Consider the following 12,053-nt stretch of genomic DNA (forward strand, 5'->3'; position numbering starts at 1 on the left):
AACAACTTTGTAATATTCTTGTGTTGTGTTAGATGCGTCATATGTCAGCGGAAATGTAAAGTGCATTCTTTTCTATTATGCATTATGCAACATTTAAAAACAAATCTCGTATGCCTGGATAATACATTTTACAAACAATGTAAACAAACAGTAAAAAATCTTCATTGCAAGGTATGTTTCTCGCTCTGTCTCGACCTGAGACACAGTTTCAATGGGGTTTGTTTAATTAATAGCTCATAATTTATTTTTTACATTTTTCATACAAAGTCTGCCTTCATACGCCTTTTCTTACAATTAAATATACGAATAAGTTCCAGTTGATACCCTTTTCCCTAGTGTTCGCCTTAACGCTGCAGATGCACGATGCTTAATCTTACGCTGCTTAGAGTAACAAGGTGTGTTGCCTATTAGATCCTACCCGATCAAATTGAATTGCTACTCGTCATGCTGAGAAAAAAAGACCCCTCTTGTCGCCCCTCTCTCTCACTCTCTCTCTCTTTCTCACTCTCTCTTTCTTTTACATGTATTTTCTCTTGTACTACTCTCACGCAAACTCACACACAAATGGACACGTCGAATACTATTGTGGCAAAGTGGCTAGAAAAATACAAAGCAAACAAATCCAAATCCCCAATTTTTCGGGAACGCAAAACAGACGCAACGCCCGCGCTCCGTGGTGGTTAGATTGATCCTAACAGTATGGTGGCTGCACGTAAACGTTAAGTTTCGCTGAGTTTATCACAGTCTTTAAAGGTGTATATTACTATGCTTGCGAGGAGCCTAATGTTGACCGCTGGACCGCGAGATCGGGCGAAAATCAGCGATCAGCTTCGGGGTCTGCCGTCTTCCGGTACACCTCGGGCCGGTCCAGCTTGGGCGGTAGCGGATCCACACTGACCACCGTCACACCGGACTGCTCCGAGACCGTGTCGAACCCGTGGTTGTCACGTTCCAGCTCGTCGAGGGGCGACTTCTTGGTGCCACTGTCGGCCGACTCCACGTCCTTCGGTCGAATGTCGGGATTGGAGATGTACCGGCGCTCCTTGCCCGGGAACAGCTTGCTGCAGTAGTACGCGAACGGGTGCAGCAGCTTGCGGTCGTACGCATCGTCCGCGTGTGACGTCAGCACGCTCACCAGCGCACCGACCAGCACGGTAAGGAAGGTGCCGATCAGGCTGTAGTACATGTACGAGACGGAGTAGATATTTTCCGGGAAACCGATCGTCCGCTCGAGCGGCGCTTGCGTCGTGGTGTCAAAGTAGGGAAACTCTGACTCTACCTCGAGCGGGGTGTTTGCCAGCAGCCAGGATTTGGTGGGTTTTGTGATGCCCGAAGAGAAGGTGTCATTTGTGCAACCCTAAAAAAAAGGAGAGTAAACAAACACATTAGCTCCAAAAGCTCTGTACAACAGGGTGAGCTGCTGTTGAAAAGGGGACACTCACCTCAATAGTGGTCGGTAGCAGTACCACCTCCTTGGACACGGTCAAGCTGCCGAACGTTATCCACAGCGTGAGGATGTGCGACACGATCATGCCGCAGGCGGCTCCCTTCCAGTTGGCGATCGGGACCAGCATCGCGAGCAGAAACACCCCCAACAGCGGGCCCGAGGTAGCCGACGTCATCAGCATGCTGCTCTCGATGACGCCCGACAGCAGCCCGACCGAGAAGCCGACGCCCATCACGATCACGCCGTAGATCGAGCCGATGAACTTGATCACGTTCAGCTGCTGCTTGTCGCTGATGCCCTTGTACCGGGGCAGATGCGACAGGAAGTCCTCCCACGTGACCGTGGCGAGCGAGTTCAGGTTGGACACGTTCAGGCTGAGCGCCCCGTTAAACAGGGAAGCCATGAAGATACCGAGCACTCCGGGCAGGTAGGCGAACTTGTCCTCCACGAAGAATGGCAGGATCTCGTCCATCTTGTTGGTGTAGCCGGCCTTCATCGGATCGCACACGGCGTACACCGCGTACACGCCCATGCCGACGATCCACGCGAGACAGAACAGCGCAATCACCACCGGGATGTTGCTCATCAGCGTGCGCCGCACCTCCTTGAACGTGCCCATGCTCAGGTAGCGCTGCACAAAGTTCTGCTGGCAGCCGAAGATGCTCAGCGACATGAACAGCTGCCCGAGCCAGGCGGACGTCGTATCGACGCGCACCGTCGCATCGCCGGTAAAGTTGAAAAAGCTCAAACGACCTGCAAAAGAGACTTGAGTGAATATGGCGAACCTACTGGGACACTCGCTTATAGCTTACTCACCATCATTGGCTGGAATGGTGAAAATCTCCCCGAACCCGCCCACCGTCACCATCGACTGGATGATAATGCCCACCGAGATCAGGATCATCGTCACGCTCTGGATGACGTCGGCCGTGATGGCCGCCTTCAGCCCGCCGAGCAGATTGAACCCAATGCTGATGGCCGAAATGCCAATCAGTGACGCCCAGTAGGGAATCCCAATCACCGTGTTCATGGCCACCGTCGGCGTGTACACCGTGACGCCCAGGTTCAGCAGCGAGCGCACGATGTACGTACCGGACGCGAGACAGCGCACCAGCCGGCTGTTGAAGCGCAGATCCAGATACTGGTAGACGGACGTGACGCCCAGATTGAAGTACACCGGGATGAAGATGAAGCACACCAGCGGATAGGCGGTCACCATGCCGTACAGCGTTTCCCACATGGCCGACCCGCGGTAGAACAGCTCGCTCGGGTAGCCCAGCACCGACCGTACACCGAGCGTGCCGCGGGCGATCGACAGCATCATCGCGCCCATCGAGATCGTCCCGAGCCCGAACACATAGTCTGCCTTGGTTTTCTCCTTTTTGCCGAAAAACCGGCCCCAGAGAGGGTACAGGGTGGAGAAGATGATAAACACCACGAACACCGCGTAGTCCCAGATCAGGTCCATAAAGCTGCGTGCCATCTGGGAAAGATATGGAAACCGAAGAAAGGGGGAAAAACAATTAATTACGTTTGATTTAAAAACGACAGTGGCGACATCTATGAGCAATTTGTATGTACTAAGTGCGAAACGTTTAATTTGCGCGTGGCTTGTCTTTATCACCAACCGCTTTGATGATAAGAAGGGACAGTCGGATTTGCCGCTGCTCACTGATAACACAAACACACGCCCACCGGCAAACGGTCGGCCACCAATCGGCAATCGGCCACGGTTCGGGCTGTTCCGTCGGAGAAACGAAGCGCCAGGCACGACCGCCCCACTGAATGCACGTCTATATACGCGGGGATACGCGTCATTCACGGAGGAAGATCGTGCCTGAATCGCCATGCGAGGAACTAGCGGCATCCCGCTTTGGCCCACTGAGTCGAAATGAGCACGCGTGCTCATAATCCTCGTCGATGCGTGCTGCTCCTAACCAGAAGATTCCATTAGTGGCCGCACGTTAAATGGCTCCAAAATGGCTCCGAATTATCACCGTTCGATGGCTGCACACAAACGCGCCAATCACACGCTTTTGCTGTGACGTTTTCTGCCTACTTACGAAACGCTTCATCGTAGCCAACGGTGCACAGGTGTACTAGCGGGCGGCCACAATGTCTGATATTTTCTTTCCACACCCTCCCCCTCTTCTTTCGTTTCCCGCCCGATGTTGCACGCAATCAATTCGCACTTTTCGTCATCGAAAATGTCACGCGAGCGACCAGGACGACGATGACACGCTTGCCATTGACTTTTACCCACGGACGCAGGCCGGATCGGTGGGATCTTGTCACTTGAGCGCTTGATCGCTTCTGCAACCCGTGCGCTCACGAGCCGAGTCGAACCAACGGTGTAACGCTAACGAGCGGACGGAGCTGCGCTTTTAATAGAAGCCAGTACTAGGTGCCAACTGCCTGTCACCTGCTGCCGCCCGAAATTCTTCCACCCCAGCACCCAGATCATCAGCATCATCCGCACCCTTGTGTAAGCTTGTTAATCAAACAACTGTTCGGCGGCGTGTGTGTGTGTGCAAGGGGAAGAATGGTGCGGGCGTGGTGCAACAAAACAAAAAAAAGCCACACAAATCACGTGGTAGCGCCAAACGGAAAATCGCACCATTCTTATGTTCCGCACTCTTTCATCCCCTCCCCCAGCTGTATAATTGATCAACAAACACTTCCCCTCGTTAAGCGAAACATACACACACACACAATGGCATGCCAAAAATAGTAACAAAAAACTAATTTGTAGCGAGGCGGCAGCGACCGGAACCGGAACAACACCTTCAGCCCACGAAACGGGAAAGAGCAGGGCCGATCGGTGTGTGTGTGCATCGTTACGGGGTCAATATCGTGCCTGCCATCAGCTAAATCTGGTTCGGAAGCAAACGATGTGCAGGCAGCAGCAGCAGGATGCCTTGTTTTGCCGACTGCGGGTGCAATCTGTATTGACAAACGCATTAACGCTTGCCGATTTGCATTGTTGGAGCTGATTTTCTGCTTGGGTAGAGAGCGGGATGCTTTATATTTCGATCGCTTGTTTTTGCAACATTTTTTTCTAGCAGAATGCTACTGTGTCTAACGATGGTTGTCAAAAACTCCCTCTATAGTCTGCTTGCTGAATGCCAACGCAAGCCATGTGGCCAAAAACCTTTAGCGCTAACGCTACGACTAATGAACGGTTTTCGTGTTTACAAAGCGATTTTCCTGACGATCGCAGGTAATGTAGATCAGATGGATAGAGCGAGTGTGAGATCCGAGCGAGAGAGGCGTCGGCGCAATGTTGCAACAGTTTGCCAAGTGCAACGATTCATGAGTAAACACATTGCAGGTGGCGATGGTACCCGCAATTGCAGTGTATCCAGTGCGCTAGTCATCGTTCGCTCGCTCGCTCGTGTTACACAAGCGCCAACTTGGTGCAGATTTGCTTAGGCTGTGAGTCACTGATCAAATTGATACACCTCCTTCTGCGCTCCAGTACGTTCGTCTCTTGCTCTCTATGTGCTTGCATTGTTAAGCTCCTAACTTGGCACGCGGCTACAAATCACACGTCCGACAACGTGGAATTGCTTAAAATTTCAAATTTCTTTTTATCTTGCATACCTGCAGGCGTTTATAGGCGGTCAACATTTTTTCACTTGTTTAAATTTTTTAACATGAACTGTGCAGTTATGAACAAGAATACTTCGTTCGTACGTTCGTTGCTTACAACTGATCAACTTCTACTAAACAGGGGGACTGAGCAAACGTGTTCCACTGCCAGATGTCACAACAATGCGTAATCAACGGCCCATTTAGCAGCTGCCCGATCAAACTAAATGAACGATGCACTCTTCCTAGCTGCAAAAGCACTGCCCATTTAGACGCCCATTAGCATCGTGCTGCTAATCGCCCGGCGCCACGACATACGCGCCTCACGCAGCACCGGCGTTGCCCAAATTCCCAACCCAAAACCCCCCCCCCCTTCGAGGTTCCTGTTTGCTTTTGCCCATTTCCATTGCTTCCTCATCACCTGTACGCCACAACGCCCTTTGCCGACCTTTCCAAACGGTGCTCGTTACCCAGTGCCATCATCAGCATCAAATGGGGGGCCAAGATTAGTGCGAATGAGTCGAGCGAGCGCGCGCGCGCGCGCCACTCGTCGTGCATTATTCGCTTGCGCACTCGCGGCCACTCCCGGTTCTGCAATTATTAATCTCAATAAACCGCTCCACATGCAGTGTATCAACACACAGAAACACATGTGTTCGCTCGCGGCTCTAGCGAAAAGTGCGTGGGAACAGATCATGCCGGTGCATTCCACAACGTGTACTACAATTGGAGCAGGAGATGTGTTGCAGTTCGGTTTCGTTACGCAGCGCACATGTGAGGGAAGAATGGTTCTAAAAAAATGGGGGGCCAGCCACACACAAACGTATGTGTGTGTGTTTTTTTTTACAAGCACCGATTTAAGCTATCTTACACCATCGTCGAGATTGCATTTGCGTAAGCAGCATTTGCCACGTAACCGCGGCATCCGCGGGGCAGGAAGAACCTAAACTGTGCTCATCACAATGTAAGTTCTCAAGCGAATTGAACCCATTTTTCAATGCACAGCAGCACAATCAAAACATTCTACACTAATCCCCCATCATCTTCTTCGCTGTCTTTAATTACAAATACACACAGTTTTTTGAGGCGCGAATCGAATGAAACGTAAGCTTTCGATGCAATCAGTTCGTTCGCTTTGCTGTGACACTTTGCTTGATGGCGTAGCTCCGAATCGCAAGCAAGATAGAGGGAGCAGAAAAAAGGGCTAATAAAAACGGACGGTTAAACACTGTTGCTTTGCCGCATCGGCACCGGCACCGGTAAACAATCGGCGGATATATTTACCAGCATTTTGCTGCGCTGCGCACTGCACTTCTCCTGCCCTGCGGCACCAATGCGGCGGCGGCTGCTGCTGCGCGTTAGCTCAATGCACGTGACACTGTGGCTGTGGACCGGTAGGGCCGAGTGAGAGGTCGCGGTTTAAACACTGTGTAAACACTTTTTTTTTGATTGTCTATGCTTCACTACACCTCAAGAAGTGATTATGTTCGGTTCAAATGGTTGGTTGCCAGCCAAGCCAATCTAGAACAGCGCACCACTCACTTCAAACCCTTTGCGTTGCGTTGCGCTGCGGGGTGCCGGTTTGTGTGTTTATGCTGCGTCCCACAAGCACCACCGCAAGCACCACTGATAAGACCGCCCGACCGGTTCTTAATGCAAACGGCACATCAGAACCTAGCGACAAATACGCACACCTGTCGCGACGACGACTACCGCTGGTCGAATGTCGAACGGACTCTGACGCGCCCGACGTTCCGCTGCTACTGTCGAACGGCGTCGAACGATCGGTGCCCACTACCACCATTAGAGCTGCTGTAAATGTGGTGTATTTTTTTTTTTTTTTTGCGTGAGGCTCGCGATCGCGATGTTGGCATCGTAACAACACACCTTCCCCTGCCGTGTGAGAGCTACCCATGCCGGGGTCGATCGTCGGGTTTGTCGATCAGTCGCCAGAATGGCCACCGAAACCCATGATCCTCGGCGCAGCACGTCACGCGGGAAGTAGACGAACAACAGACGAACAACCTGCTGTTGTCAATTCGCTGTCCGGTTTTTGATAAACGGTTTTGTGTGCGGTTGGGGTTTATGCAATCCGCCCGGCATCGGTACGTGCGTGCCCAACCCGACCACATCAGCTGTTTACGTGCTGCTGCCCGGCACGGCACGGAGCCGTCGTGCGAGCTAACTATACACATTAAGAGCGCGATGCCACAAACCAGTTTGCTGCTTCCCAGCGCGACATTCAGAAGACAAAATGCCCTTAACACTGGAGAGCTGGAGATGATCGGTTCTTGCAAATGTGTTGTGCATTCCTGCTACCACAAAAACCAAATGCATTTCGTGCTGTCCCCTCCCACGCGCAACTAATTCTAGCAAATACGTCAACGTGCGGGTAATTAGTAGTAATATCACTACGGAGAAACATGGTACGATCACATCAGCCTCATCATCATCCTCATCATCGTCTCGGTGTGATGTGAACGGAGTTCAAAGGTGTGCCATCTTAGAGCCATCTTAGAGTGACGCTTGAAAACTCGCACTTGGCGCATCAGTGTGTACTTGCTACAAAAAAGCCCTAAGCGTAGTAGCGTAATCGTTCCACCTACCTTTACTGCGCTCCTGTTCCGATTGAAGATCTTCTTCACAAGAAAAAGCGATCGTCTTCGCAGGAAACACTTCGACAGCAACCTGTACACAAACCACACCGTACAACGATCGGTACCGTTTTGATTAGCTCAATCACGCGTTCGATAGCATTTATAAAGGCTCGACTCGGCCGACTCGGTGACTCAAGTGGACAGCGTCCTAACGTCGTTATCTGGCTTATCAGCCGCATCCCATGCCCATCCAAAGCATCAGGCACGTTTGAGCCCGGTGTGTGTGTGTGTCCATTGTCGGCCGATGTCGACTCAAATGCTCAAATCAATCAACCAATCAATCAGCCTGTTCGGTACGCCCTAGTGGTGCTTCGCACGCATCTTGCTCTCGCGTGAACAGCCAACAAACCTGATGCTAATTTTATGACAGACAGTCATAGCCGCCGACTAGCACGAAGCCTTCTTGCAGGGTGCTTTATCAGATCCTATCGGTCGTATTATTAATCGTCTTAATAGATAGCGGAGGAATGTACATCATCTCGCGAGAGTTTATTAGAGTTTAATTCGCTCCTGTTTGTCTGGCTCTTAATCCTCAACCATTGAGACTCTGACGGACGGGAAGAACATCGTAACTCGAAACTAAAGCCTAAAACCCAATTACGCATTCTGTGCTCATACGCCCACTTCTCTCGCTGACATTCGCTTCCATTTACGAGCGCCACGTGAAGTTCGTTCACACTGCTGCATGTAAAAAAGAAAGATCTGGGATATTCCCGAATGCGTGCGCGATCTAAAAAATTCCCAAACCGACACCATTTATCTCGCCTCCAAAAGAAAAAAAGGACACACAGTACCATCACGTGATCTTCAACCAGTTTAATGTGATTATATCTCCCGCCCCGGTCTGTTGGACCGGCTTCCTGCGCCGCCAGGCGTGACGCAAACGCACTTCCATGATCTATAGGAAAAGTTCGCCGAGCTCGGCGAAAACAGGTTTGAGCCACAAAACGAAAGGGGATTTTTGGCCAAAACTTTGGATTTGCTTTTCGGATTCGGTGGTTGTTATTGTCTCTCCAGCCTGCATTCACCCCGAGTTGTCTGGGGTTGTTTTGCGGGAATCTTTCACCTGACCTCGTCGGCTGGCTGGCCAGCGGCAGCAGCTGTAGCTCAACCGTTCGCGATGGGGAACTACCTTCCCATCGACGGGCTCGTGCCACCAGCTTCCATCACTGCCGTGCGAGTGCGATTGAGTGGATTTCTCTTAATACGCCTAGTCACGTCCTGGGCGAGATGGCCCACTCGATCACATTATCATTAGACTGGATTGTTCGCTGCGGACTCTTCGCCGTTTTGCTATCCTTGGCTGACAATTAGCATTGACTTGGCGGGGGGGCAGTCATATTTTCCTCGTACATTCGTGCGCGTCGTGCGCGTTCGTTCTTTGATTCATAGAAACGGTGGATGAATCACGCAGAAGAAGAAAAAAAATGGGAACGATTTGTCAAGCGTGCTGTGCTATAATCAGCACCTGTCATGTAAATGGTTAGATACATCTCTGTTAACGTGGTCGCCCAAAATAAAGTTCCATTGTACTATCACTTTTTTTTTGTTTATTCTCTCTCGTAATGGTGCTTTATTTGCTGTGCCATTTAACAATCATTAGAGAGCCTGGGACCGATCTACTTAAATTACAGGAAGCGCTCTTCAGATCGGAACAATACTGGAAAACAAATCATAGTTATATAGTGGGCGCAAGTGGAACCTAATGCCGTCGGTATGACGCAGACGCAGATCAAATGTCGGAAAAATAGCAGCAAACTGGAAAAGCTGAATAGTGTGGTGCTCCAGCGCCTCAATCGGCGAGGAAGCCTTCACGCACGCTGGTCGTGAACCTACTTCAGGTGCGACGTGCGTCTTGTCAGCTTGGCTTCGGACACAAGCGGTCTAACAGTAGCGTACCGCAAACAACGATACGATAACAGTGCGGTACGGCGAATGACATACCTGCGTCACGAGACTTGGTGCACGCGATGCCAACTTCTCCAATGTGCGCAAAGAATGGTTTTGGAGAGTTGCTTTGCCGGCTGGTTTTTAAACCGCCCAGTCATCTTCATTTACTATAAGGCTCTCAAGTGGCCCATTCTCCACAGTTTTCACGATCTACAACACCGTTTGAAGTGTCTCAATTTCTTTGGAGCTACTTGACCTACAGCTGAGATACGAGTAACGACACGCTGTACTTCATGTGTTCAGCGCTTCTGGCATTCAAAGGTATTCCTCCCGAAAAAGACCACTGATAAACATCGTACTTTGTTGCTCCATCCTTCGTAGGCGTACTTGCCTGCCGATATCACGAAGCACCAACAGCTGGTTGGTTCCTTTCTTTTGGCACACTTAGCGACAGATAGGTTTTGCATCGAGTCCCGTGCACCGTACCGTGCACGGTCTTATCGAAATCACGTGAAACCGAATCCGCTGGGCACGGGCGAAACAATCGCCTTCGATAACCATCTATGGGTCTAGCATGCGTCTGCAGACAGCGGGCAGCAACTCACGGGCAGCGTGTCAATATGAGACTTCCCAGGTGCTGTGTAGCGTGTTGCGTACGCGATCCCAATCATTTCGCTGCCTTTCTCGCGTGGCTTTGCCACAACAATAGATCGACATAATTGGACTTTCAAATGGCGTGGCGCGAGCCACTTGCTCCAGACGAGTTCTTGCTGACGTGGATACTGCAACGATCGATCTGCAATTAATCTTCCAATGCGACGTCTTCTCGAATGTACCTCTCCGTCTAGCTGTCGGACTGTGAGACTGTTGGAAAAAATTCTCGGAAACCTTTTGAAAAATAAACCAAAAATGTGCACGCCTATTACAACATTCACCCGAATCGCATCGGAAACCAGTTCGAACGCGCGCAAGAAGACATCTTTCGCATTGTAATTAAAATCACATACATCAGCTGGCCCGTTATCAGCGAGCTAGAGAGTGTTCGAGGAATGTTATCTCTACTGTTTGCGAGATAAAATGGTTGCCCATACCCATGTACCATGCACCGAATGATTTCCCATCGAGGAACTTACCTTTATCAACAAACTCAGACGATCGTGTGAATGTTGTTCAAAATAGATTTGCCTTACATTAAACGTTCGTTTGGAATAAATGCACCTTTTTTGTCTTCAGTTAAACACACATACACACAAAGTACGTTGAAAGTCTAGCGACACGACACTTGTAACGACATGTAAACACTGTTTCAAGTAACTAGCAAAAAAAAACCAATCCACAACGGACACCGCGCACACAGAAATATGTAACACCGTGTTTTGTTCCCCGCTACCGGATGCCACTGGGATATAATTCGTTTGTTGTCCAACCAATGCTTAAGCTGCTGGTGGCAGCGATTATGCAAAGCCTGCAAAGTCACGTGCGCACTCCCCGGGGACACCTTGATGTGGCTCTGGCTGCAACGGGGAAGTACGTTAAGTACGTCCACGGCCCGTCCGTTAAACGCACTGCAAAATGAAATACTTTTACGATTCTACTTCCCGCTTAACTGAGAACGCTGGACACCACACGGATTTACGGCTGCCCCGAAACGCCCTTAAACGTTAACGATCGCGAAAACAACCCAAAAAGCGGTCGCCTCAAGTCTCCAGCTGGTGGTTAGTAAGTGACGAACGTCCTGCTTCGTCCAGGTCTTGGGTAGGTCTGTTTTTCTGGTCGCGATCGCGCACCTCACTTACCCACCAGCGAGGCGCACGTACGACTTCTCCCTCCCACTCTGCCACACACACACACACAGACACTCAAGTACACGATTTTTGGGGTGTCCCCGGGCGGGGGTTGTCCGTTTTCACGGCACAAGCTTTCGGCTTTCTGCAATTTCTGGCGCGCTTCACGCCGTTTTTGGCCGTTGTTTTGCGCGGCGACTTCACTGTGGTGCGCGAGCCCGATCGACGATCGACCCGCTTCTTCACACACCACCCTTTTGCCTGCTGTGCTGTGCAACGATCACCATCTCCCTTTCACCCATCATTCTTTCGGACGTGAGTTTTTCTCTCTCTCTCTCTTCTACCGTGTGCTTCCATGTCCAACCCTTTCACCCTTGCCTGATGCTTGATTGCTTCTACTGGGCCGGCTTCTTGAGGTCGGCTTGATCGGTATAGGGACCTTCCGATTTCGGCGTTGCTGTTTTGCAGATGACCGGCCAGACCGGCCCGACCAGACCAGGTTAGTGTGTGTGTGTGTGTGTACGTGCCTCGGTCCGTTGCGGGAATTAAACGGTGACCAACAACTTCTACCCCACCGGCCAGAGCGAGAAACAGGTCCCCCCGCCAGCTAGAAGCGGTCGATGCCGGTACCTTCCAGCCAGGCCAGCAGCAACCAAGCCAAGGAGTTTCTCGGGCAAGGTCCGT

At 50.9% G+C, this 12,053-nt stretch overlaps 1 protein-coding gene across 4 annotated transcripts; it reads right to left on the reverse strand.

The window, feature by feature from the left end:
- Positions 1 to 203: 203 nt before the first annotated feature.
- LOC120951379 (sodium-coupled monocarboxylate transporter 1) lies at positions 204 to 11,633 on the reverse strand. Of its 4 annotated transcripts, none has more exons than XM_049605901.1 (4): positions 10,719 to 11,633; positions 2,264 to 2,930; positions 1,443 to 2,200; positions 204 to 1,357 (listed from the first exon to the last, which is right to left on the reverse strand). In XM_049605901.1, exons 2-4 carry the CDS (start codon positions 2,928 to 2,930, stop codon positions 818 to 820), a joined length of 1,965 nt encoding a protein of 654 aa, XP_049461858.1. In that variant the 5' UTR covers positions 10,719 to 11,633; the 3' UTR covers positions 204 to 817. The 4 variants fall into 4 exon arrangements, with proteins under 4 accessions (XP_049461858.1, XP_049461857.1, XP_049461856.1 ...); XM_049605900.1 differs by lacking the exon at positions 10,719 to 11,633 and adding an exon at positions 7,645 to 7,780; XM_049605899.1 differs by lacking the exon at positions 10,719 to 11,633 and adding an exon at positions 6,323 to 6,802.
- Between the last annotated feature and the right edge of the window lie 420 nt (positions 11,634 to 12,053).

The sequence above is a fragment of the Anopheles coluzzii genome, chromosome 2 (assembly GCF_943734685.1).
Source record: "Anopheles coluzzii chromosome 2, AcolN3, whole genome shotgun sequence".
NCBI lineage: Eukaryota > Metazoa > Arthropoda > Insecta > Diptera > Culicidae > Anopheles > Anopheles coluzzii.